This window comes from Crocodylus siamensis, chromosome 13 (genome assembly GCF_052110815.1).
Source record: "Crocodylus siamensis isolate JL-2025a chromosome 13, ASM5211081v1, whole genome shotgun sequence".
NCBI lineage: Eukaryota > Metazoa > Chordata > Crocodylia > Crocodylidae > Crocodylus > Crocodylus siamensis.
Genome location: NC_143407.1, coordinates 33,615,325 through 33,642,944, shown reverse-complemented (window position 1 = coordinate 33,642,944; position 27,620 = coordinate 33,615,325). Strand labels below are relative to the sequence as shown.

The 27,620-nt window shown below is 44.0% G+C and overlaps 1 protein-coding gene across 1 annotated transcript; it reads left to right on the top strand.

The window, feature by feature from the left end:
• Positions 1-1,002: 1,002 nt before the first annotated feature.
• Positions 1,003-13,886, top strand: MRM1 (mitochondrial rRNA methyltransferase 1). Its single transcript, XM_090025072.1, has 7 exons — positions 1,003-1,061; positions 2,223-2,413; positions 3,408-4,326; positions 5,747-5,840; positions 8,780-8,900; positions 12,857-12,976; positions 13,086-13,886. Exons 1-7 carry the CDS (start codon positions 1,003-1,005, stop codon positions 13,145-13,147), a joined length of 1,566 nt encoding a protein of 521 aa, XP_089881198.1. The 3' UTR covers positions 13,148-13,886.
• The last annotated feature ends 13,734 nt before the right edge of the window (positions 13,887-27,620 follow it).

Below are 27,620 nucleotides of genomic sequence, written 5' to 3'. Positions count from 1 at the left end.
TTTTTTCCAGGTCAGCAGCTTTGTAGCACTATATGTAATTCATTTACATATCATAGCACAGTTCTGTGACCCAAATAATGCTATGATCCTGCCCGCACTTGCAGCTTGCACTGATCTATGTCATATAATAGGAGGATTTTTTTTTCACTAACACAGGTACAGTGTTATGAGGTCTAATTATATTACATTGCTGTAGATACGCCCCTTTTTGTATGACATTTCCATGGAGCACCTTTGATACTGGTATAACTGCATCTACATTGGGGGGGGGGGTGCGTAAAATTATACAGGTACAGCGAAGGCACCACAACTTTCTGGAGCAGACAAGGTCCATGTCACACTGTTGGATCAGTATGTCACTCCACAGTCAGTATGTCTGGACATGATGGGTCATGCAACACAATAATTTGTACTAGGCTGTCCTGATGTGTCTATATGGCAGGCATTGAGCTCTGAGAAGTGGCAACCCTAGTCGGTCCTCTGGGGTCCTTCTACCCACCTGTCACATCCAGCTGGGTTTGTTAAACCCTTGCAACCTGGTGCGTTAGGGGCAATGAGCAATCAGGGCTCACAGTAGAGATGATATCTTTTATTAGGCCAACAAGATTTTTGCAAAAAAACCCCTCTTTAATTGCAAGCTTTAGGGCACAAACACCCTTCATCAGGCCATCAGGTCAGTACAAGAGGAGCACTTTTAAACCTGTGCATTTTCTTGTTGACAGACTGAGCCAGCTTCAGTCCAGGTGTACGTACCTCCTTTGGCTTCTGCAGATGAATGTGGTTCCTTATTGCTTGTTTGCAGTGTGTCAGCCTTATTTTGTCTCTGTTCACCAGGCTGTTTCTGGCCTTTTCAGTAGATGCCATGCGCTCTCTGCTGGCGGCCAAGAAATAAAGCATCCTTACGTCTCTGCCACATGGCCAGGGGTTCTCTGACAATAAGAGCAAGTTATGACACAAGGAATGGCAAGACTTGGGCTTCCGTCTTTGGGGATTCTTGCAGAAATGGGGGACTTCTTGGGGAAAAACCAAGTGGTTGCTGTTGCCAAGCAAACGCTAGTAAAGTGAGTGCATTAGGACGCAGGATGCAGGATTTGGGAGACCAAAGTTCTGCTCTGAGCTGAGCTACTTGAAACCCTTTTTCTTCCTATATCTCTGTGCCCCCTTGTCCATTTAAACATAGGCTGCTTGGGGCAGGGATGGTCGTGGACCTGTACCAAACCTAGTGCAACAGAACTGCGATTTAGCTGGGGGTCTCCAAGCACTACTTTATTACAAACCAATGCACTCAATAACTAAGACGGCTACTTGGATCTGTACAAGATGAGCTCATACCCCAGGTAGAGGAACCCCATAGGTGCGCCGTCTCCGTACTCCAGTGTTTTCTTTCTAAAAGTCCTCTAGGAGCCAGGTGGGTTGGATGGCAGTTCTTGGGAGAAAACCCCAGACTGGGGTGTGGGAGATATGGGGATGCTGTCCCCATTGGAGGGAAGGCAGACGCTACTTCAGCACCAGGCTTTGTGCCCGCTTGGGCCCTCTCCCCGTGAGGTCCCGTCGTCTCCCTGCATCAGTGCGATCGCCCACACCAGGGCACCCAGGGCAGGGGCTGTGATGGCTCCCACAGGTGAAGGTGGTGATCTTCACAGGAGGGTGCTGTCTTCCCAAGGCACTTGCCACAGCCAGGGTGCGAGACTCAGGGCATCCCCGGGGCATGCACAGTGCTGGGGGTGCTGCAAGGCATGCACAGTCCTCATGTAGCCCATGGCTTGGCTAGGCTGCACCCTCCCGCCTCCCTCCCCCAGGAGCTGAGCTACCTCCTGCGGGCACCTGTACCTGTTGACTTTGTCTAGCTAAATATATTCTTTGGGGGGTTTTTTTAACTCTTGCAGTGTAGCACAATAGACGCACCAATGTACCACAACAAAAGACAAAACTTCAGTGTAATGATTTAGTATTTCTTAAATTTAGCTCTCCAGCTATTAGCCCTGTTTGTTACAGGCCAAAAAACCCCCCAAAAAAACCCATCTAAAATTGGATCCCTTTTAATATGTAGCTTTGTCCAAGCAAATACCACCTGCATCTATTTCTGTATAATTTTCTGGACCCAGACATGTAGCGTGTGTTGAATGTGGAATGTCAGGTCAGATCCTGGCGTTGTAACCTTGTAACTCTAGAGGAAAATCAGTGAGACATGTGACCCTGGCATTATAATTTTGTGAATATAGAGGAAAATCAGTGCAAAATGGGGTCTTGGCATTGCAGCCTGGCGCACACAGCCACCAACACCCCCGGGCCCAAGTCGGGGGCGATGCACGTGCTCCGCCCGCGCCCCCCGGTGGCGGCCGCCGGCCCCCAGGTGGCGCCCGAGGGCCGAGCAGCGGCACCCGGAAGCGGAGCGCGGCCACGTGGTTGCCAGGTAGGGGCTGCAGCAGCGGCGGGAGGGAGCCGTGCTCCCTGCCCGCCTCCCCGGGCAGCCTCGGTTGTGAGGCCTCCGCATCCTCCCCCCACAGAGGGGCTCAGCCAGGGGAGGCTGCTGCCGGGGGCTGGAGGGAGGGAGCCCCCCTCATGGGCGGCTCCCTGCCCCCTCCAGGGGTGAGCCCAGGCCTGTGGGGGAGCAGCCCCACAAAGGGGGCATTGCCCTCCCCCAGCCCCTCGCTGTGCCAAGGGCTGAGGTGGGAGCTCCCAGCGTCTGGGCATCCCAGTGGCCAGCCTCCATCCCGGCCCTCAGAGAGGCTGGTATGCCGAGTCTGTGGGACTCGAATGCGGCTCACCGCTCAACCCCTTATTTTGCTGTGCCTTCGGAGGGGGAAACCTGCACGAACCAGTGCTGAGGTTTCACGGGGCGCAGTCAGGCGTTATGTGGACGCTGGCGGGGAAGTGGGCACGAGCGGGCATTGCATGGGAAGCCGCGTGCAAACTGGAGACAGTCGCTGGTCGATGGCAGTGCCAGAGGGAATCTGGAGGCTCGGGGTGGGGGGGATCACAGACCCGGGGTGAGTCAGTCCCGCGGTGGCTTTGCAAGGAGGGGAGCTAGAAAAAACGGAGAGGATTTAGAGGCAAGAGACCGATGAAGGCAGGTCTGGAATGCAAACTGTAGGAGGAAAGTGTGAAGGACTTGGATGTGTCTGATTAGGGGAAGTGGAAATAAAGGAGCGACAAAGTAGCCGTTTTCAAAAATGTGAAAGGCCGCTTAAGGAAGAGGGAGGCACGTTTTGTCCGGCACAGAGAGCAGGACAGGAGGCAGTGGGTTTAAACCATAGCCAAACTGCACCCATAGCTGAACTTTTTCATGTTAATGTCTACAAATTCATTCTCTTTCTGCAACAAGATTTCTGCACCATATGTTATTTCACTGATTTTATTAAGCAGTTATATTCTGAAAATTGAGTCCTGTTTTTGTCTCTCCGCAGGGTTTTTTTTGCATGTCTGGGACATCAAATATGCAGCCCATCTGAGCTCTGTGTGTGCATCTGTTGCTTCAGTGACTTCTTTGGCTGGAATGGCCTTTGCAGTGGAAGCAATGCAAGCATTTAAGTTCAGCATCTGGAAAGAGAGGCGACTTTTGTCTGCTTGTAGTTGCAGTGGGTTTTTTTGGACAGCTAGATGTTTTTCAAGCAAGCAGAAGCATCTGCCAGCACAATTTGGGCCGCCTGGTCAGGGAAGGGTTGAGGGAAACTGGCAGCAGCTTGACAGCCATCAGACTCAAACATCCGGACTCAGCGATGCTGCTCAGGTCAACCCTGAGTCACCGCCACCTCCCCAAAGCTGCAAAACCCCAAAGGACAGTCGGCAGCCAGGGTGGAAGTACAAGAAGAAGAGCCCTGGGCTGGTTGCATCATCTAGAGAGGAATTTAGAAACTTGAGAGAAGATGATTTTTCAAAAATGTGGAGACGGCCAGTGCAAAAGTCTTCATCCCTTAAAAGAACAAAAGGGTCTGAGGTCTTGTTTGGGATTGGGCCCTGCTCCATAGCCTTCTCGCAGGCCAAGAGGAACTTTTTTCAGTTATTTGTAAAGTTGAGCAGCAGCGGTCTGCGGCCTGTAATGCAAGAGTTTGTCCAGCAAGCTAAGGCCCATGGGGCATCTGTGCACTATGTCAGGAGAGAGGTGCTGGATACCCTTTGTGAAGATAGGGTGCACCAGGGAGTTTGCTTAGAGGCTTCTCCCCTCTGTGTCAAAAGTGTGGAGGAGACTGAGGTTCCTGCCTGTCAGGATCCACAGCAGATTTGGCTGGTGTTGGAGCAGATACAAGATCCCATGAATCTGGGCGCAGTGCTCCGCTCCGCTTACTATTTAGGGGTTGACCAAGTGGTGATGAGCAGAAGCAACAGGTAAATGCTGTGCTTTGTTTTTGTAGCAGGGTTTCCTTTGCATATTACCGGTGGTTCCCAGGCAGCATTAATGTCTGGTGCACGTCTATAGCTCCTTTTTATCCCAAACAACTTCACGGAGAATCAAATAGCCAGACTCCATGCAACCCACCCTGGATCTCACCATTGTTATTTATTTTGTGTGGAAGACACTCGCACACCGTGATGATGAACAGTATAAAATCCTAAGGCTGGCAGATGGGTTGTCTTGGGATGGAAGGAGCTAAAGCCTGCATCATTGTGAAAAGCTTGGCTTTGTGTTGTGCACATACAGAGGTTGCTAGGTGTTTATAGCTCGTAAGTGGAATGTATAATGTGACTCAAAAGGCTCAGGTGCTGAAGGGAAGCACAGCTCTGAATTCTTTTCTGCTGTGTTTTTCCACCTTCCAGCGTGTGTTTGTTCTGATCGCCTTGCCTCTAGATTCGGCTGAGGTTCAAACGTGAAAGAGGGTGGCCGTACTCACTCCACAGACAACTGCAGCCTTGCCCCAGGGTGCTCTGCTTGGCAGGGTCATGCCCATTGAGTGACTATTCCTCAGCATAGGGTTGCTTTTATTTTATTTTATTTTATTTTATTTTATTTTATGTTACTTCTTGGTGAGAGGTTCTGGAGAGGTAGGACCACTATTTGTTTAGGGACTGGAAGCAGGATGCCAGTGTGTCCAGGCGTTGCATGTGCCTGTAGTGGATTGATGGTCCCTGACCTGGAGAACTTGTCGTCAAATATAAGCGGGTACAGATGGATGCCGACTGATTGCTGGGAATAGCAAGCGAGCAGGGTAATAATCCCAGCATTTCCATAGCCCTACTGTGCTTTTTGTTTAGTTGGCATTATGGCAGAGGTGGGTGTTCAGAGGAGGATGGTGTTGTGAGGCTGATGAACTGTGGGAGAGGTGTTTAAGAGGGGCTTGCTTTCCCCTATCATCTCTCTTCTGAGTTGCTTCGTAAAGGTGAATTGGGGATTAACCTGAGCGATAGAGGTGTGTGGCAGGAGAGTCTTGGGGACACAAGTCTGGGGTTTAAGTCATTTTCTAATAGCACTCATCCTCCTCTTTGGGTGGGCCAGTGGTTGCAATAGCTACCTGCCATATATCTTGAGACAAACCCAGCCACAGCCACCGGTGCTTTTTTTGGCCTCTTTCTTTGTTTTACCATCTTTAGTTTTTCACTTGTGCTCAAAACACCTCTTGCTACCTCCTCCCTGGGTTGAGAACCTCCCATTTCCTATAGGCGTATGCATCTATATAGTAGTGAGTAGAAAACTGATCTTAAGTGCATCTCAGAGGGCAAAGAATGAGGTGACAAAGCCCTTTTCCCCCCTCCCCCAGGATTTTCAATGTGCTTTGTGTTAACTGGGAACTTTTGGCTTTTCTACTTGTAGCTGCCCCCTGACACCAGTAGTGAGCAAAGCCAGCGCTGGAGCTATGGAGATTTTGGAAGTTTACAGCACGGATGATATTCCGAGATTCCTGAAGGTAGAAGAAACCAGATTTCCTGGATTTATTTATGTATTTATTTTGAATATTCACTTTAGTGGAAAGGATACAAGTGTTAGAAAGTTTGAATCTCAGCATCTAAGCAGATGATGGGTACAGAAAAGACCGCTGACACCCTATCATTTCTGAAGTGCACACTTTCTCTCGCCTATTTGTTGAGCATCTGCAGTGGTGGTGCCAGGACCCTTTTTTCTGTGAGTCTGGTCATTGGCCTAAGCAAGCTGCTGAATGTCTGCATTTCAGGTCCCCAACTCTAAAATAACATACTGCTTTCCCTTCACCTAGTCTATTTTGTCTATGTATAATGGAGATTCATCCAGACAGGGACTCTTTCTCATCCTTCGTCTGAAGGACCTGGTTTGGGACTGCAGACACTATTGTAATAATAATAAAAATTGCAGTTATAGGAATAAGAAATAACAAGTGCTTATAACTGTTAGGAAGTTTTAAAACATGAAATAAACTTTAGGCTATTGATTCTGCTGTTTCTCACTTCCTGCAATTGGGCTAGTATCCCACCTTCTGCAGGATCAAGTAATTCTGAACATGGACTGAAAATGGTGCTGGTCCAAAAACCTGATGTCAGCAGATCTGCTTTTTTTCTCCTCTCTTGTTATCGGTTTGTGGTGTTTGCTTTACTGAATTGTTTTCTAAAAACAGGGTAATAAAATCTGTTTTTTTGAAACATGCTGAGTGTACAAACACTGCAGAGGGCAGTAGGGCATGTGAGGACAGCCAGTCCAGCCCTAGCTGCATAAGTGGTGGAAAAGTGAGTGGAAGCAGACTTTAAACAGGCAGCAGTCAGAGGTGACACTTCAAGGAGACTGTAAAAGTTTGCTTTTATGTTGCTAGTGCTCTTCCAACTTTGCAAGTTGCAGGACCTTCCAGGCAGTGTGCCCAGGCTGTTTGTGTGCTGTGTTAGCACAGAAAACTGCTGTTGCAAAGTATATGATGCACAGTTGAAAGCTGTTACACAGAGATACCTTTAATCTTGGAGGGAGAGATTTTCAAAGGCATGAATAGTGGCTGGGTATTCTCTCTGTCTCGCATATATATGGTGCATTATATAGGATACACTGTGCTGTATATCAGCTGATGACAGCAGTATCAAGCTCTTAATATAGGTATGTGTTTATAAAATGATACAAAGACACTTGCTTCCTTAGTTCCTGAGCTGATACTTTCAAATTAAGCATCTCCATCCCTAAAAGAGCTAAAAGAATATCAGAAGCTCTTAAGGTACTTAGGAACACATGGCCCAATTAAAAATCTCGCTCTCACATTTGCCAAGTGAATAGATTCAGTACAGCTGTGGGTTAGTAAAAGTGTCTAAGTCACTTAAGAGCCCAGGTCCCATTTTCAGACTTGTCATGTAGGCTCTCCCAAGTCACAGAAGTGCCTTTGAAAGTGGTGGGGCCTGTATTGTGTTTGTGCATGGTGCCCCTACCAAGGAAAAGCTGCTTCCCAGGGTCTGGTCGCATGATGGCAGTATTGTGCAGCATTTAAAACGAGCAGAAACAGAAGCACTGGCTGGATTTGAAAGGCTGTGTATTTATGTGTCTTGGGGAGCGAGCAGCTCCAAGATGAACCTGGAGATTTGAGCCCTGTAATAAAATGAATAACACTATAGAGGGGAAATAAGAATAAAGAAGTTCCTCATTTTTATCTGATTCCTTCAATCTGGGTAGCAGCTATGTGTTTCACAGTCTGAAATGTATTAATCCTGCTGTAGCTCTGTGAGATGGGGCTGTGCTGTTATTACCCATGTTTTATTGATGGAGAAACTGAGGCACAGAAAAGGTAAGTGTCTCATGCCCTCACTGCTATTCTTACTTTTCACTCACAGTCGTGTGCTGTTTAATGAATTTTGGAGTTTGTAACAGCAAAATCTGAGGGGGGGGTTACACACGTTTCTGCATTTCGTCTAAAGCACAAGAGGACTGCCAAGATATCTGGCTCCCTTTCTTCCCGTGCAGCACCAGAAACCACGTCCAGCTGCACCCTAGGTCTGTGGCAGTCAGCAGTCTGGATGATGATGAAATAAAAAGCCCATAAAAGATATTGATATTTAATTGAAACACCTGGAAGAATCACTTTGTTACTATAAAGCTCAAATTATTAACATTCAGGGCCATTGTTGCAGTCCATTTAATTGGACCCAAATTGGCCAGCCTAACCTGTGGCATCACATGGGCGTAAATTTGATGTAGTGCAGTGTAAAAATGGCAGATTTCACAGGAAATGGGGCTGGCAAGGAGCAGCAGCTTGATTATCACTAAAGTAGATTGTCCAGTAAGGGACCCCAGCCTGATAATTAAGGCTGAGCCTTTGTAAAATAAACTGTGGCTGCTCATCTCCTAAGTTACCATTCAATAAGAGTGAGGGCCTGCTAGTGAGATGAGGTCATGGGGAACTGTGTGTGCTCAGCACTTTTGGAAATCAGGTTAGTTATTTAAGGGACCCCGGTTTAAAAATTCTGGCTGAGGCTTAAAGCTAATTTACCCATAAGAGTGTGGCCAGCATCCCTCTGGCAGGTAGCGGCATAACATTTTCCTGACATCACTCCGTTGGCAAAAGCTTTGGGGTAGATGCAGCTATGCTGGAAAAACGTGTTTTGTTTTGTTTTTTTGCTGGTCTGTTTATTTTGCTGGTGGGACTAGAGTAATTGCTACCAGCAAAAGTACTTCTTTGGCCAGAATATCTGAATGATTGCTTGGAGGGTTTTCAGGGGATAGCTGGACCCAACTTTTCAGCATAAAACATCCAGCACATGTTGAGCTAACAGACAGGAAGCAAGTCAGCTGCATGTTTGTTGCAAAATTTAATAACTGCCATGGGCACATGTATGTGTATTTGTCTTGAGTTTGGAAAAAAGTGGTGTTCACAAATATTCCAACCCCCCCTTCTTTCTTTTTAAGGCTAAAATTGACGCAGGCTGGGAAGTCGTAGGAACTGTCAGCAAATCTGAGGTTGAAGGAAATATCCCTGTCATCGACTGCTTAGACTTCCAATGGGCAAAACCCACAGTTTTAGTCCTAGGTACTTCACTTTGCAGAACTTATATTGGGGTAAAGGTGTGTAACTGAGTGAATGACGTGGAGACTTACTATTTGAACTAGTGTCCATATGAAGTTGATGCATCTGGGTTGTCTTCCTTACATGAACTCTTCCTTAGGGCCTTCAGTTTGGGAAGAAGCTAGGCCCCAAATAATAGAATAAGTGAATATAAACAGGCCGGGAATAAATTTAGTCTGGAGATTAGAAGGCGGCCTCTAACTATTGAGAAGTGAGCATCTGTAACTGCTTTCCAAGAGGAGCAGTGGGAGCAAAACACCTAACTAGTTTTAAGATGGAGTTTAGTAAGTTTATAAATGATATGATCTGGTTTTCCGTGACAACAATGGACTAATTCAGTAACCCAGGAGACCTCAGTATCATAAAAGCACTGGTCAGAGCTGAGGTGCCTGCAATGTGACTGTGACAAAGGGATGCTTGCTATGTGGAAAGTTGCTGGCCCTTTGCTGATTGTGTTGTGCCTAGTGATGAGTGAGATATGAGAGCAACAGGGCATTTGATAGTGCAAAGAACTGTTTCACTAAAACAATGAAATTTAGCTTGGCAAAAATACTCGGTTGACCACCCCGAAAAGCCAAAATTCCTGTTTGCTCAGTGAATGGAAGCAGTCGGAGAGGTAGCGATGGAAATAGGGTCTTGATCCTGATGTGGACTGACCCCTTGTAGTAAAGGGAAAGGAAGCTGCTTGTTTAGCTGGATACATCCTTAAATGTTTAAGGGGCTCAGGTGGGAGCCAAATGAAATTTGTGAGGGAGGTGGTCATTAGCACAGTGTAAACAAGCAGGTGGGCTTCATGCTGTTTTGTGCCGGCCTTTGTGGAAAGCCTTCTCGAGTCATGCGGAAGCCCATCTGCACCATGCCAGCAGACAGCGAAGGTGGTTCAAACCATTATGTGGAAAGGTAATGTCATGCTGATGATTGGCCATGGAGGGGCTGTAATCCGGCACAGTGCTATCATTTACTTGGCTCTGAAGACGTTTCTTTAATTAAAATGTTTATTGAACTCCTGGAAATACTGACAGGACGACACAGGAGATCTGGCATCTCGACAAGATGTGTGGTGCTATATTACAGAGGGAATAGAAAGGCTGGCAACACAGATGATGGGCCATGAAGAAATACGCACCAGAAACAACGACAACAGCAAGGGGAAGGAAGGGGGAGAGAGTGACAGTAGTGTCATTACCTTGAATTATGAGAGATTTCTCCAGGAAAAAGTCCAAATATTCTTTTGTCAGGGGAGATTGGAGGCTGATTGGTAGAAGCTTGCGAAGAGGTCCCAAACCTTACTACTGTAATGATTTCAACTCTCTGCTGAGCACTAACTCTTCCTGGGAAAGAAAATTGAGCATTATAGAGTAGTGTGCTACTGGGGTTGTTTGAAGAAGTATCCTGGATCTAAATATGTAGCTGTTGTATACCTGTGGCAGCAATAGGGAAGAGTGGAAATAAATTAGCACAGGACTGAGCTTCCTGTCAGTACGGATTCTTGTAACACGAAAAGTGTCATCAGTTTGAATCTGTCTGCCCAGCATCCTCGTCAGCCTCGCTGCTTGCCAAAGGGCATGGTTGGCACAGTGCTTCTCCATGCTGTCCGTGTGCAAGGTCTGTGCCTGCAGGGATGGGCTGAGTGCCCTAAAGACTGAAGGGCTTTTATGGGTAGGGACTAGATGAGCATCCTGCCTTGTTCTAGCGGTGTGAGCAAGAGGGTAATTTGCTTTCCATACCCTTTCCTTCTCTTGGCTGAAAGCTGACACTGAATAAGGGAGCCCATTCATACCTTTATTGGTGTTGATTTTATTAAGATGCTTATGCCATGCCAGCCACCAAACACCCATCATCTTTTTGTCTTCGTTTGGTTGCACTGGAACGATCCAGATCCACAATTGTCAATGACAACATTACTTCTGGAAGAGAGGGTAAACCTCATTTTTCAGCTTCTAACCCTTGGTATTAAAAGGTTTCTGGTACCTTCATCTGAAGCATCAGGTGTTGTCATTGGAGGCAGGATGCCGGAGTAGATGGTCCATGGTGTCTTGGCTAGTGTGGTGAGAGGAAAGGTTCTACCCCCACCATTAGCAACCCTAGGAGAAATCTGGCCCATCCCTGAAAAATGTGACACTAGTGGCTTGTAGTGCAGGGGATCCTACAGTTACATTTCAGCTGCATTATCATTAGGAGACAACCTGAGATGGAAAGCAAAGAAGGGGCAGTGGTGAATGTTCCCTGTACCAGTATAAATTAGGATTTTACCTGATTCAGTCAACACCCCCTCCCACATGTCACTCTCTATCTAGAAGTCTTTTTGGCCTGAATTTATGGATCCTAATTATTTTAAGTAGCTGAGGCCATAACAACCTTTGTAAGAGCTGGAAGCTAAGTCGTAAGAAAGGGGGAGCAAACTTTTGCTAGTACAGTAGTGTTGCATAGGTACACGAATTTCCCCCCCCACCCATAGTATTTGTGTATCGGCAGAAAACCTGTTGTAGGTGCACTTATGCCAGCAGAAAAGTGCTGTTGCCTATATTCATTAACTTACTTCACTGGTGGAACTGAGTTGGCTGGGATGGATTAGTCGGAGATGATCCTGCCTTGAGCAGGGGCAGATGATCTCATGAGGTCCGTTCCAGCCCTACTTTCCTATGATCTGGTATATGTAATATTGGCAAAAACTCTCTTCTGATATAATGTGTCTACCTAAGAGGTGTTGCCAGTATAGATTAAACCAGCCAACTCTTTGGATTGTAGACAGGGTCTTCGTTCAGTTTCCTCCCGTGCAATGTAGATAAATACCTTGCAAGGGTATTGTGAGACAGTGACATGCTAAGTAAGATATTTGTGTATTAGGTAACTGGGGATTATACCTTAGATGGACCGATTTGATGACCTCATCTGCTGATGGAGATGGAGGTTTGCACATAATTGACATTTCCGGCATGTATGACAGCTGAGTAGTGAAGTCAGAATCCAGTAGAGGTGGCTCCTCTCTCTAGTCGTGGTGAGGCCGTCTACAAGAATAGTTGGCTTCCTCTGCGATGGGTCTGTTCTGTTAGATGCAGACCAGGGATCGATCATGTCTTATTGCATTTACTATGTTCCAGTTATGTCTGTGGAACTCGAAAAAGCCTTTGGGTAATGAAGCTGATCTTGAGTTCGAAATGGTACTGGGCTGCTCCATCCATGCATTATGTGTGTTTTCTGTGTACATGTGGGGTTGTTTTAAGCCTCTCCTGTTCCATTTTCCTTTGTGACAGTGCAAAGCAAACCACTGCTAATGACTGGGGATAGATTTCAACTCTGTTTCACTAGTGTATCAGGACAAACATATCAGGGCTATTGGATGGTTTAACAACTAATCGATTGAAGCCGCTGGTTAAGCTCTGTGTTAGTTGCACCCGGCTGGTAATACTGTGTATTAGGAAGGCTGAACCAGTCACTATCAATAGGGATAAAAGATCTGCTGGACCGTTGGTTTGTCAAGTCCTGTATCTAGCCTCAAGTGATGGACAGTAGGATGTACCCAGTCAATTTTGCTTTCCAGCACATCGATAAGGTCAGTGGGGAAGGAATCCCATGGATCTTTGCATTAGTGGTATGAACTTCTGATGGCAAGTGCTGCAGAGGTGCTGAGTATTAATGCACACGCAAACTCCTTGGACAACTGGAAAGCCAATAAAGAAAACCACGCAGTTTGGCTTGATGTGTTTTTCTGGATGACTTCTGGGAGTTGTTCTTAATTCTGGGTGGTCTGCTCGAGTCAGTGGGGTTGTTAATGTGAGTGTTTGCAAGAGTGGGACTGAGGTTTTGTGTAGGAAAGCAGTGGTAGCCGTTTCATTGAGAAATGGGTGTCAGAGCTGCAGAAACCTGCCTTGTTGGCTCCAGGAGTCCATGAATCAATGACCAGTATCTTTGTTCTGCAGGGAATGAAGCCTGTGGGCTTTCTCCGGGAACGCGAAGCTTGTGCCACAAGATGCTGACCATCCCCCCTGGAGTAGCCTTGCATCCTGGACTGGATTCATTAAACGTCTCCGTAGCTACTGGTAAAATAGCATCTGTGCAAAAAATATTTGCAAGTCACATTTCTTTGAAAAACCAGGATCTGCAGGATGGTTCTTTTTCAGCTAATGACTCCATTTTTTTTTCTTGCAGGGGTCCTCTTGCATTCCATACTGAGACAAAAAGCAAAGCAACGCAATGCAATTTCACCCTGAATTGTGCACATCTTTTGAAATCCAGCCTATTTAAGAAGCAAAAGTGTTCAGTGGTGCGTGGTTTCGTTGGTGGTCGATACAGGTGGATATGCAGATGCAGCTTTTAGGCAGGTTTCCAGTCTTTGCACAGCTGCAAGCTAAGGAGATTGTAATCATTGAGCTTCCTCCAGGGGAATATTTACTGTAAAATTTAAAAGCTTCCCAGTTATGCCCACGGGAGTCCCAGAGTCCAGTCTGCATCTGCACACAATTGCACCTGAGCATTGAATACACCTGCCTCTTCAGACTCCAAGTACAGGCTGCTGAATAGTCCTAGTTCTTACATATCTGAACTTCGAGAGAAAAGACAAATAGAGGATGCAATAAAGAAAGGTGTAGCCTTTAAAACCAAAAAGCCAAATCCTTCAGTCTTAACTGAGGCAAAGCATCCACCAAAAGCAATAAGCCTTGTGTGCTCACTTATAATAATGGAAACCAGTGCAAATGAGGTAAATGATAAGCAGGCTTATTGAGAGCCTTAGCACAGTGAGGAGTGCGGAGTCTGGTCCATGTTGTGTATGCTCGTCACAGGACAATGGTATTTCCCACTCTATTGTTTAAACATCTGAAAAAGCCTTGCATTGAATTTGACTGAGAAAGAGGGGCATGAACTCAATGCTATGATAGATGTGACCTGCTGCTAAATTCACCTGAGGAGAAAATAAATGGAACCCACTGAAATAAAACCTCTGGAAGATTTGTTGTAGGCTTGCAATGATCTTTTTGTTTTTTCTCCTATGTAAATCAAGTGCCCCATTAGTGACATGGGACATGACATATTTGTGTTGGCTGCAGGTGAGGAATAAGAGCCTGGAGTCACCAGTGTGTATTTTCATTCATATTGTGAATGTTCCCTTTGCCTTATGGACCTGATCCTGTTGGGGACTGAGCCCCCGCCCAGTACCTTCCACTCCCACTGAAGTCAGTGGGATTCAGGGCATTCAGCATTTGCAGGGTGTGGGGACGGAGGTTTCCTCTGCCAGTGTTTCTTGTTTGAAAACTACACTTGCTAAATTATTGAGAGGCAAATGAATGTTATCACTTAGCACCTAGATTATTTTATTTAGTTACTGTGGCCCTTTGCATAGGATCCCTCATTAACACTTAATTTACAGTGCCCTTTAGGGATAATTTCAAACAATTCAGTTTACTCCCTCCCCTTGCTTCCAAATGAGCAGCTAAATCACTCTGAGTGACTAATTAGGACTTTCCATTGAGCTAAATGAAATCTGTAAACTCTGGTCTGTGAACGTGAAAGGGTTTTTTTTTTTGTTTTTTTTTCCCAGCTGTTTCAGGTCGGTTGCTGGTTCCAGTCTTTTGCAGCTGTGTTTTCTGCCAGCCCAGCTTTTGTTCTGTCTCCTTGCCAGAGGTAGCTGCCTTAATCTGAAGTCATGTAGGGTGGCACCTTAGGGCCTCTATACACACGCTCTGGGGTTGGGGGGGGGAAGCGCTTTAATTAGAGCGGCTCTCAGCATTTGATGAGCTTTAGTTAAAGCACCTCTACCACCATTTTGAAGTGTGGGAATGCTGAGTACACGTGACGCAGAGGCTGCTGCCGCACGATAATTAGCACTCTCCAGCAGACTTGATCACTGAGTGTGCTCTGACACATGCTAATTAGCATGCATCGGAGCAGAGGTTCATCCCATCTCTGGGTGCCCTTGGAGACTAACTGGTTCAGAAGCATGAGCTTTTGAAGGTGACAACTGACTTCAGATCTGCTGGCTGGAGAACAGTGCATTGGGTTTTTTTGGTAGTTGTGTAGGCACTCGCCAAGCAGGTTTACTTGCAACTGAATCCCATTTTGAGGGTGCTTGGACTGGTATTAACTGCTAAATCTAGAGACTAAATCTCCTTTGCAACATCCCCCTGTGTTGAAGCAGGGATGAAGGTTAGGGTGCCTTTAGGGAACCTTTAAGTGACCAGTGCTTTTTCTTTTTGTAGTTCTGCTTGTTGGTGCCCCTCTCTGGAGTGGTTACGCCAGGACTATAACCTGTGGGGTTTTTTTAATATGTTCCAAGCTCCCACTGATGTCGACGGGGATTTGGCAAACTGGCTGCTGGCACAGGGTAGCTACATGGGTCTATGCCAGCAGATTCTGGCTCTCAGTCTAAGTTTGCGGCAAGAACGTCCATCGTTTCCCTCCCTTTTGATCATTCTACCTGCCAGCTCTTGCCATGCAGCTGAGGTTTCTTTTTCTTTGGGTTTCTGCAGAGAGGTGTTTACAAATGGATGGATTTCCTTTAGGTGGATGCCTTGCAACTGAAATCTGCAAAGAGCCATAATAACCTGCTGCGCTCTCTCCCGATTTTTGTTCACATTACACGAGGCATATCCCTCCCGCTTGATGCTTTTGCTTGCGTTTTTGACATTGGGTCTGGCACGCTCCACTTTCCTTAAAACTTTGATGAAGCACAGGACTAACAAAAAAAAAAAAAGGGAATCCAGCCCTGGAGCCTTGTGCCAGCAAAGTTCATTGGCTTGTGCTTTGCTTTTGAAACTAACCTGCCAAGCGTTCTCCAGAATTGAATTGTCCTGTGGCCACTTTGCACACTTCATTTTTCCTTTGCAGCAGACATCTAAATAACCTGTCTGGTACAACTCATAGAAGGGTCCCCCTTACTAGCCTTAGTTGTAAATCCTTGCTCTTGGCATTTCTTAAAGCATTGCTTTAAATCGTTTTTCCAAAGAGAGGATCTCTATATCTTTTAATCAGGTGGAGAACTTGTCTTGCCAGGAAAGTTGCACCAGTATAATCTGAGGTCTGAATTTAAACCGATCTAGCTAATCAGGTCCAAACCCTGGTGTGCACTTGGTTATTTTAGTATGAGAGAGAAGCATCCTGTGTAGGTTAAATTGAGAACAGGGTTAAGTTAAATGGAAGCAAGTCCCTCTTAAACCAAAGTAGGAGCGACCATACGTGCTGACACAGATTTCACCGTATTCAGCCTAAGGGCTGATATAAGTTTCCAATTTGCCCATGTAGACAAGACGAGGGAGGAAAAAGTGCTTGGGGTGAAGGCAGCACACTGGTACTTCAGGTTCCATCTCTCGGTGTCACAACCTTGTGTGTGACCCTGGGCAAGTCACTTAAACTCATTGTACCTCATTTTCCTATTTGTAAGATGAGGGCAATAATACTTTCAGTCTTACTCCTGCTTATTTAGATTGCAGGCTGTTTGTCCTAGTACCGTCCCTGTTTGCACAGTGCCTTGGATACTGGAGTCCCAGTCTGGTATTTGGCCCTGTAAGAGGGTACTGCAATGCAATGCAATGCAAGGAAATAAAACCTAGATAGACATAATTTTTCATATTGGACCTTTGACATTTTCCTATTATTTGGCCTGAATTTCAAGGGTGTTGAGTACTTGAGGCTCTTAGTGCAGTCCATGGAAGATGAGGTTACTCAACACCCTTGCAAATAAAATAAGTTGTCCTCCATTAGCTCATCTACTCCACCCTATAAGGAAAGCAGTGGGGGGTGGGCGGGAAGCCCAGCAAAAGTTACAGTTTTGTGATACTTGGAGTCTTTGTAGCCAGGAAGGTTTAGAGGTGACAGTCATCTAAAAGATGACATTGAAGCAACTGCTTGATTGAGAGAAGTAATGCTTTCTGGGGTAGATATATAACATTTTAGTTTCCTGTGCAGAATGAGTCAAGTTTTAATATTGTCATAAAAAACGACTGGGAATGAAGAAAGGTTCATATGAATCTTCCCCTGTATTTCAGGTTATTATTAAGAAAAAACCCTTGTTCTGTCCATTAGGTGGTGCCCATGATATACATTTTCTCCTTTTTAGAGGAAAGAGAGGATTCTAGAGACTTAGAAGCAAACAAAATCCATCCTTGTTAACATCAGGCGATGAAATAAAGCCTTGGCTTTATTCTGGACATATAGGTAGGTTTATTTTTTTCTTACTTTGTATTAGGTTCTTTTTTGTTGTTGTTGATGTAATAAGTTTGAAAGTGGGGGACATTTCCTTAGGTTTATTGCTACATGTATGCTGGAAGATAACTTCCAAGTGTAAGAAGAGCAGTGTAAAGTAAGAACAGCAGTGCAAAGTTGCATTAAAGAGGAGGAAGTTGTCAGTTAACATGAACATATTGTTCACCCTATTCCTGAAGGCTCCCAAAGTGCTTTGCAAACTCGATATCCTCAGTGATTCTGATCAACATTTTCAGGTGAGTGGAGGCTGATGGGAACTTTTGGGAGGTTGCTTCGCCGTGTTAGCTTCCTGTCGTTGCTCCCGATTGCCACACGGTTCCTTCCGTCTGCTCTGGAGACCCAGTCCCGACTCCCTAATGTGTCGGGGTGCCAAAAGTATAGGAAGAATGAATTTGGAGGGACGTGAGAGGTTATGGGAGTATGGATGGGGTCTGGGTGTGAGAATTCAGAACCACATCTTGCTCCTCTGACCCTTGGAAGTGAACCATGAGAGCAAGGCAAATAAAAGCTGGCTCTGAGCCATTGCATCTCAAAGATTTAAAGACATGGGAAACACCTGGGAGGTCCCTTTGGCCAGTACATGGTTGCTTCCTGTTGCATGTACAAATATTAATGATTTTTTTTCCGACCCCATTTTAGATGCACTGAGGTTTTCATGACTTAAGGATAGTATCTGATAAATGTAATTGATCTCTCTATTCTACCTGGGCACATTGAAAAGACAAGCAAACAATGCTGCCCCGCCCCCCCATAATTTGTCTTGTAGTTCAGTAATAGTTACTAAAAAAACAGTGGACTCTTATGCCTGATTGTCTCTTGTTGATCATCCTTGTGGCCTTTTTTCCTGTGTGGTACCTTGTTTTGACAGCAGCGGATCCCGGGGTGGGTGAAGTGTGACAACAAGACACACAGCCTTCACTTTATGGTGGCACCAATACTTCATAACATTTTTAATGAGGCCTTCTATTAACACACTGCTGAATTGTTATAGTGGTACACGTGGTGTGCTAGTGACTGTATTGCAACCCATGCTGATGTGGGGTTCACGGATGAATTGGGGAGGACCATGTACCTGTGCGTGAGTATGGGCATAATCTGAATGGGCAGGGCAGTTCTGTGGGTGGCAGTTCTCAATTGCATGCCAGTTTTTATATTTATACATACTGTATTACAGTTATTGAAGGCATGTTTGTCCTCAGTTGGGACTGCGTTCTCAGTTTACTGGGGGTCTCCATTGCTTTTCTAAATCTGGGTAACATGGATTGTCTTCTGGTAACTCTGGCTCCTTTTCCGCTGGGCTAAGATGCATGGCCCTTCAGTGCAGCGATTGACCATGCTGCTGGGATAGTCGCAACAATTTAGCAAAGCAGATTGTCAGAATTTCTCTCTCTTATTTTGAACCCTATCCTGCAAGATGCCCAGAGCCCTTTGCAAAGTGCTGAGCAACCTCTGCTTCCCCCGAAATCAAGAGGATCCCAGGGCATATGGACCCTGCCAGGATCACACCATTTGAGACAGAGCTCTGTGCCCGATTTAATAAATATGATCCATTAAGTGGATCATTGCCTACTTCTCCAGTTTAATTTCCTGGGTTCTTTTTAAATGCTAAAATGTAGTTTTTATAGTCTTTCATTATTTTTAGCCTTAAGCCTGAATATAATTGTCCCTGTAATACAACTGTAAAAAAACAAAAAACCTCCTGGCTTTATATCATAAAGGAGGGCATTAATTGTCATTTTTTTGTGTACATCAGCAAGATCAAAACACGTTGCCTGATTACTTCTGTTTGTACATACAGTCTCTTTTGATACTTAGATATGAATAAAGTGTGCGTGTGTGTGGATGTGTAATTTGAAAGTCAATTCTTCCTTCCCTGCTGCTTGTCATAGATTATTTTCAGAAACGTATTTACCAAATTGATTTTAAAATTTAGTAATTGCCCTTCTAAAATGATTTCTCAATAATCAAAGTGTCTCTCAAAGCACAATGGCAAAATATGTGTCCCAGTGAGCTCAGTAGATATTATGTGTTCATTCTGACACTTTTAGCCAAACAAAGCCTAGTGCATGTTTTCCGAGTCTAACCTTTACAATCCAAGTGAGCCATTGTTTAATGACACAATTGAACGTTAAGTCCAAAATGTAAGTTTTTTGTTTAACAAGAACAACCGCTACCCCTCTGCCGTAAAATCAGTAATTTGTCCTCATGAGAGTTGCATGAGTTTTGGGATTGTTAATTCGTTAATTTGTTGGGACAGAGAGTATCTTTTTGTTGTCACAGTGCCTGGAACGCAAGGATCTGGTGATTATGACCACAACAGCAAAGCTACATTTTAACTCCTGTATGAGATTAAACGTACTCAAGTGGATATTATTTCTGAAGATGGGGCTGAATTCTAATTTTATTGTAAAGGTATATGGTGTTTTAAATGCATTTAATTTTTCTTTGGCCATAGTAGGAAATCTCTCGGCATCGTCTTTATGCTGGAGAACTGCCTGGACTATAAAGTAAAAGAGAGAGACTATAAAGTAAAAGAGAAATGCGTCTGTCTATTTTGGTTGTTCAAAATGAGTGATGTGCAAAGAGTAACCCGCCCAGACAGGTGGTGAAAAAGGGAAGGAGATTTATTTGAAGGCTGAGAATTTCAAAGCTGTTGAGAGGGCTGAGACACCCAATTCCCTTTAATATTAATGGGTCCAATTCAGGAAAGTACATTACCCACATGCTTAAATCTTAATGCTCTGCTGTAAACACAACAGGAAACCTGGTGATGGTTGGGCTGATGGTAAGCGGAGATTGTTGCCTGTTGTTCTGACCTGCATTTTCCTTGTGCATCTTCTCATCGGTTTGTTTGCACCAATCACCCTTTCCTTTAGCTTCCTTTGAGGCAGGAGGCATCTTTCCTGCCCTTTTCTGATACTTCCCTGGCACTAACCCACTGCAAATCTTAACAAGTACTAATGTTTCTTTGTGTTTTAGGAAGTACTTAAGCTCGGGCTTTCAGTTGTGTAGACTTCAGTGGGCCATAAGACCGTATTTAGAGTGAATCACACGCTCAGATGTCTTTAACATATATCGGTGCCTGACTCTCATCATCATTATTTGAGCTGGTCTAATAAACGATACCAGATTTACCCAGAGACCCTTGTCTGCCTATGTCCTTAGACCAACACGGCTACAGCTAACAACCTTAAATAACCTTTGGGCACTGTCAGCCTGGCTTGGTTTAACACCGGCACTTCCTATCTTCAAAGCACTAATTGCTAATTAGGCAAACAAGGTTCTTTGGGTAAATGTGATATCTTTTATTAGACCAACTCAAATAGTTGGAAAAAATCTTCTTTGAAAGCTTTCAGGTATAAATACCCTTCGTCAAGCTGAGGAAACATCTGCAGTTGATGAGTGCTCTTCCTGGATGGTATGAATAATAAAGAAGCCAGAGGCTGGCATACATGGTCTTTACTATTTGGGTTGGATTAATACAAGATATGAGATTTACCCAAAGAACCTTGTCTGCCTGCGTCCTTAGACTAACACGGCTACAACCTACGCTCCTGACTCTCATCAAGGATCTGGGCTATATGTATTTATCCCGGGCCCAAAAATGGATATGCATTTTATTCTACCGACATCTCCATTTTCACCCTAAGTCCTGAAGTAACCGATTGCTCATCCCATTGTATTAAGCCTGTTTTTATTTTTTTTTAGTGGCTTTGTACAGAAGCATATCCCAGGGATGGGGGCCTTCAAAACCTTTTTAAAAAGTTCTTCAAACTTTTTCTAGAGTTTATTTACAAGAGGCTTATATAATTGGCCCTTTTTTTTTTTAGCAGAATCAAGTTTATTGAACACAACAGCCCACCCCTCCTGTACCCTAGGTCTCTGCCAGTGTTAATTGTCCCGTGTTTGTTTGTGACAGCTTTATAAACAGGCTGTGATGAAAATATTGCTTGTTGATTCATTTTGCAGACTGTTCTACCTGAATAAATGATACCTCTGGGTACTGTGTTGAATCCTCCAGCCGCACCATAGTGATAATCGGAGTTTGTAAATGTAATCAACCTTGAGGTCTTGTTACTTCCACAGGTGCAATTAACATTACCATCTGCTAATCCATGATTAACGATGTTTACAAATATGCTACAACATGTTAAAATGTGCCTGCACTTTTTTCCCCCCCCTTCTTACTTTTTTTTAGCATGCATACATTTTGCCATCAGGAGCGGAGTATGGAAGGAATTTCCCGATGGAGGCTTCGCCATGCCCCACCATTAATTCACAGAACATTTTGTTTCCATTATTTAAAAGTTCTGTTAAACTCCAAACCAGCTGTAGGAATGACAAGTTCAAATGAAAAGGTCCTCACTGCTAAATGGGATTTAATTGCACGGGGGTTGAGGTACAAACTGATGGATCTGAATAATAAAAGTTTGTTGGAAGCAACATATGGCATGATTTAAAGTAAATTTTTATTGATCATCCCACAACTGATGTGTTAATGAAATGACAGTGCTTGCTTTCAGTTTGATATTGATGTTGAATTGGAGCAGTGTCACACAGATATATAGTAGTGCTTGGATTCTGATGGCAAAGGCGGGGGTTTTTTTAAAGAAAAATGGGTTTTTTATTAGCTGTCGTCTTCTTTTAACATACACTGGAAATGTATTGCATCTCAAATGTATGTCCTCCAGATCTAGGTTACATGTAATTGCTCCATAATTGGTAGAAGCATGTAAAAACCATGGTATTTGTCAGTAAACCTCCTTAAGTTACCATGAAATTGAAGCGTGATATTTATTCTCTGTAAAATTTGTTACTCAAATATTGTATAAGATCACTTTTTGTTTACTCTCGGTAGATTTTCGTGATATGCTGCATACATGCATCTCATTTTGCACTGATGTTAACATTAAAGGGTGTCCTTTTTTTGATACAGAAGGTCAGAAGGCTCTTCGACTCCAGGGAAAGATTATTTAACCTCATTGTACTTCATTTTCACTGATGCTCAAATAAGGATTTTACGAGCTTTAATTAAAAAGACAGGTTTTCAAGAGAGTCTGGAGGAGTTAGTCGCTAACTTTTCAGTGGGTTTAGGTGCTTCCTTTATGATCCCAGCCCAACATTTATAAATACCTTAAGACGCTTCAATGGAAGTTGCTCAGGAAGTGCACACTGTTGTTAACAGCATCTTTGACTTGCCAATTAAATTTGTGCTTAAATTTGGGGAAAATGTGGTATGTTTCACCCTTACTACAATTGCATGTTGCTTGCATTGGTTTATGTTGCATAGCATGTTGTTTTGTTTCCATGATAAAAACATACGGCATGTCATCCTGAGTCTGACCAGTGGTCCATGTAGCCAGTCTCCTGTCTCGGACAATGGAAAGTAGAGGATGCTGGGGAGGGAGAATATATGTACAGGGTATGTCTAGCCTAATCCATCTCCTGTTGTGCCTTCTAGCATCAGCCATCATTGGTGTAGGGATTTCAAAGGATACACCTGTGACTATCCTGTTTAATAGCTTTCATTGTAGCTGCCCTCCACAAAGCTGTTGGTGCTTAGTGGATTTGTTAATTAAGAGCAGCCAGCCACACTAAAAAGTTGCTTGCTGACCAAAACTAGGTATATTCACTGTTCCCACAAAAAAAGATCTAAAATGAGGTGTGTTTTGTGATACCATTTGCACCCCCGTTTGGGTACACTCAGAATGAATGCGGAAAGACTACTCTGCAGCTCTTCCATTCACATCAGACTGGCCCCATGGGTTGAGTTAGTTTTGAAGGTTGTGAAATAAAACCCAGTTGAAGTTAAAGGATTCCCAGTCTAATCTTATGTCATGAGGAGCATGCCACCCAGCCTGCTTGCCTACCCAGATCATGTTGGAAGTCAATCCACATTCCTCAGGGAAACCTCCAGTTAATCCTGAACGCCTGTAGGATGAGTCTTCCTTTGAGACTGATTTTGCTTTCTGAATTTGGTTTGTTTCAGTAGAAAATCCTAATTTAGAGAAATTCCTTGGCCTGAAGTCTCTGCATTATTTTAGAGCCACATGAAAAAGCACAGTACTCTTTGACATAGGCAGCACGGCATACTCTAAAATGTTGATTTCTTGGCAAGATTAATAAAAACAAGGCAGCTGTTCAATGCATGGTACTGATCTTTCTCAGACCAATGAAAATCAGGAGTAGCTTTGCTAAAATCTATAATCCTAGAAAATGAGGGTTGGGAGGGACTTCAGGAGGTCACATCTAGTCCAACCGCCTGCTCAAAGCAGGAGTGTCCCCCACCTAGATCATCCCCACCAAAGCTTTGTCAAGCTGGGTCTTAAAAACCTCCAAGGCAGGAGTGTCCCCCACCTAGATCATCCCAGCCAAAGCTTTGTCAAGCTGGGTCTTAAAAACCTCTAAGGATGGAGCTTCCACCACCTCCCTGGGTAACCTGTGCCAGTGTTTTACTACTCTCCTAGTGGGAAAGTTCATCCTGAAATCTAACCTAAACTTCCCTTGCTGCAACCTGAGACCATTGCTTCTTGTTCAAGTCCATGTTAAAGTTGGTGTAAGTGTGACGATATTCGTATCCTAAGAATTTGTGAAATCCTGTTTTGAATGTGACCCATTTTTGGATAGTGCTCCTTGAGAGGTGAACCAACCTCAGCACCCTGGTAAAGATGGTAGAGAGGAAAGATGTCACAGCTTTTGGGTTGCCAGCATGGGCTTTCAGAGGCATGAGTTCAGTTCTCTACCATGGGCTTCCTTTATGACTGCGGGCAAGGCATTCATTCTGTCTCAATTCCCTATTTATTTAATGGGAAAACGACCACTTTCCTAGCTCCTTGTATCGCAGTAAGGATGACTACATTAAAGAGCATGCAACATTCAGATACTATGCTGATGGGGACTGTATTAAGACTGATAGGCAACGTTTAATCATTGTGACCGATATCTCAAAGAAAGGTCGTGCCTGTCTGTCTGTTGTTTGTCCAGCTATCCGTCTCTGTTGTGCAGCCTGTGAAAGTGCTATCAGTCAATGAGATGCAACAATTGTGCCCTTTAAGAGCAACAAAAAAAGCTGATCACGGATTCTGTCCTGTGAAGAGCTTTCAGTGCTGCTGTTCTTTATCGCGAGAATTATTTTGGTAGCCAAGTGTATGCATTTAAAGTAAGTGCAGTGTGTGGCATTTATTGAAACTAAGGGTCTTTGAGAGATATGCTGGGGTTCAAGTATAATTACCCTCCTTGCATCTTTTTTTTTTTGCTTGTTGAGATTTTTTTCCCTTTTGAGTGCAAGGTGGAGCACATGTTAATGGCGTGTCTATATTAACCAGTCATTCCTTATTTACCTACTGCGTGACTTAAAATATGGGTAAAGGTAATTGAGCTGCATACAATACTTGCTTATAATCAATACTTTATATACTTTAAGTGTAACAGTACAGCATGAATTGATGTAAAGTTAGACCTGCCAGGGTTTTTTTTTGTTGTTGCCCATTTTAGAAGCTGCAAAATCAGCAGTGTTTTTTGTATGCTTGGTAAGTGATGGGTCAGCTGTTTTCTTTGAAGATCTGAGAATTTGATCCCTTATGTCATGTAGATGCTGAGATGGGTCCCCTGAAATTGTTGAGTCTGCTGACCCCTGTTTGACAGACTGCTGCTTTTTAAATATGTTTTTAAATGTCTTGGGTTACAAATTTTTGTTTTTTAATACTGCAGTTTTGGACGCTGGTTGTAGAAAAGTACAAACTCAGTGCAAAAGTGGCTTCATTGCGACTTGGATTTAGGCATGTATAGCAGCAATAATATTGTATACCTGGCATCATTGCAAGGTGGGTTTAGGTGTGTGAAGCAGTAATATTTGATACTTACCTTTAGTTTGTTTTATACAAAACATGAAAGAGGTCTGTGATGCAAGGCCCTGGGTGTCTCTACAACAAATTACAGAAAGAAAACCTGTGGAGCACCAAATTCCCTCCCAAAATCTAATTTCCGTTGCAACGTGCTCTGCAGTAGGGTAAGTAGATGCATCTTACAGTGTGCCTTAAATATCAGAAGATGGTCAAACTGTTTAGGACTAAGGAAAGCTTAAGAATTATGGGCCACTCTTACTGTTCTCCACGTAGCCCTTCTCCTTTAAATTGAGATTTTTAGCTGCTGAACGCTTGAAAGTGCATTTGGAGTTAGCAAAGTGGTTATCCTTGAGTAGCTTCATGTGTGGACATTCTTATTGCGGAATAAGGGTGCTTTATTCCTATTTAGTTAAGGCACTCTTGTGCCAGAATAAAAATGTCCAAGCATGGAGTTATTCTAGAAGAGCTGTTGATTTTCAGGGCAAGCTCCTAGATGGTCGTATCTGCACTATCAATAGCTATTCCTGAATAGGTCCGCGTGTAGACTCTCTGATTGTAGAATAGCGTGCTTCAGTTACAAGAAACAAGGCTCTCTATGCCAGGTTAAGCGTGTCTCCACATGTACAGATATTCCTGAATTACTCTGCATGCAGACAAGCCCATCTGTCTGTCTACACCAGTGGTTTCACTCAGGCTTGAGGCTCAAGATACCCCTTGGAAAATACCAGCTCTTAGTTTTTACTCCTATTTTCACTACAGAAAAATTACAGAGCAATTGTTCTGTTGCAGAAAACCGGTCAAAATGTTGTTAATGGTATGGATTCCTGTTTGAAATCTCTGGGTTGATCTTGTGAATTGTGTTTGCCTACCTAACAGTGCTAACACTTCATAGCACCCTGGTTGAGAATCACTGGTCTGCACACGTTGGTGCATATATATGGAAAGTATTGGCATTATTTCACAGGTGGAGAAAGTGAGCGAGTGAGGCCGGGACAAAAAGCAAGAATGAAAGGAAGTGGGAGCTGGCAGAACACAGGGCTGGAGTAGACAGTGGGATGTGGACCAGGGAAGAGATGTCCAGAACCGTGGAGGTGAGGTCTGCAACTTGGGACTTGTAAATGGTTTGAGCACCCACGAGGTGACTCTAAATCACACACATCAAGAAGCATGCACAGCTATCAGACCCATCTGTGTAGTCTCATGGAACAACCAGGGAAATGTCTCCTGCCTTTTTTCTTGCCTTTCCATATGGGATCATTATTAGCATATATACTCTTCCGAATTGTGCATCAGTTTTGAAGAACTGGGCAGCTTGGTAATGGCACACATAGCTTCTTGAAAAGCCCAATGAATAACCTTGGAGTAGGTAATACAGAATAGAGGGGAAAAAAACCTAGCACCCTGCATTTTTCAAAATGGATTATAGGTGAATTGGCAGCATTATAATAGTTAACAGTGACCAGGGATGCAAGTCTGATGTTCTAGGATTTGTATTACCCAGCAGAATAAATTAGGTGGTAGTGTCTGTCAACATGTTCGCAGCTTTACCTAGCCTCATTAGCACCTCTCAGCAAAACGGAGCTTATTCGAACTATATCACAAGTATTTTACTTCAGATGGCATCTGGGCCTAATATGCATTTTTATATAAACAAGGGTACTAAACGGCCTTTCAGATCCCTCCCTGATGCCTTTTTTTAACGGCGGGTCCTGAATTAAGAACATACGTGCGTGACTTAAGGCATTTTTTTCAGTGATATTGGAAACCTATTGTGAAGGAGGATTTCTTGTTGCAAAATTTTTTTTAACAGGGTTCCAGTTTATTTTCTGGCTATATTTTACTTATTTAATCCTCCAGAGGGGCTTTTCAGAAGCAGCATCTCATTTTCAATGCAACTATTCTTAACATTAGGGAAAACTACCTTTCTGAAATGCGTGGAGGGGGGGGAAAAAAGAGAGAACCAGAGGAAAACGTACGAGATAAGAATAAACTTGAAAAGCTTTAAGGTGGTTTATGGCTTCTCTTGAAAGAATAACAGTTCATGTATTTTTGTTATGGTGTGGTTTAATGATGCTTGCAGAAAAAAGATAAGGTAGAAATGGAAATATAAAATTAAACCAGCAAACGGAATGTGATTATTTTAGTTACTAGTATTACCTGGGGAAAACGCTCTCAGAGTTCTTTATCTAGGCTAAATATTTGCTTTTCTAAAATGGAAAGCTCTCGACACCTGCAGGATGGGGGTTTAAAGTAAAAATTTCCCATGTATTCTGACATCCTTGCAGAGCACCGACTGGAAGATGATTCCTCCCTCCCCTGACACCGCCGCACTGTTTGGATCTCTCTTACAGCTTCCCCACTCGTTTCATGCTAACGTATTGCCCTCCCCCTTTAACAGCTCCATCAGTGGCTTCATTGCCAATAACTGGTAGTCGTACTGCACTTTCTATCTGTTTTCATGCGTTGTTTTGATCTGGGTTTTGATCCCTGATCCTTATTTGTAGGAGAGGAGCTCGGTCGTGTCCAGCTGCAGGCTGCTGTGTTTAGTGTAGATGATGCATCTGCTCTTTGCCTTTTTGTTTCTTGTTTTTAAGGAACCTGAGAGGCATCCCCCTGACTTCCCCTTCCCTGCCTACCCCCAGGT

What these genes read in the sequence shown, in the direction of transcription:
- MRM1 (XM_090025072.1), top strand. Translation starts at nt 1,003, where the DNA reads ATGGGGGACTTCTTGGGGAAAAACCAAGTGGTTGCTGTTGCCAAGCAA. An exon ending in CGCGGCCACGTGGTTGCCAG is followed by an intron (nt 2,414 to 3,407) that starts GTAGGGGCTGCA and finishes GTCTCTCCGCAG; the next exon opens with GGTTTTTTTTGCATGTCTGG. An exon ending in ATATTCCGAGATTCCTGAAG is followed by an intron (nt 5,841 to 8,779) that starts GTAGAAGAAACC and finishes TTTCTTTTTAAG; the next exon opens with GCTAAAATTGACGCAGGCTG.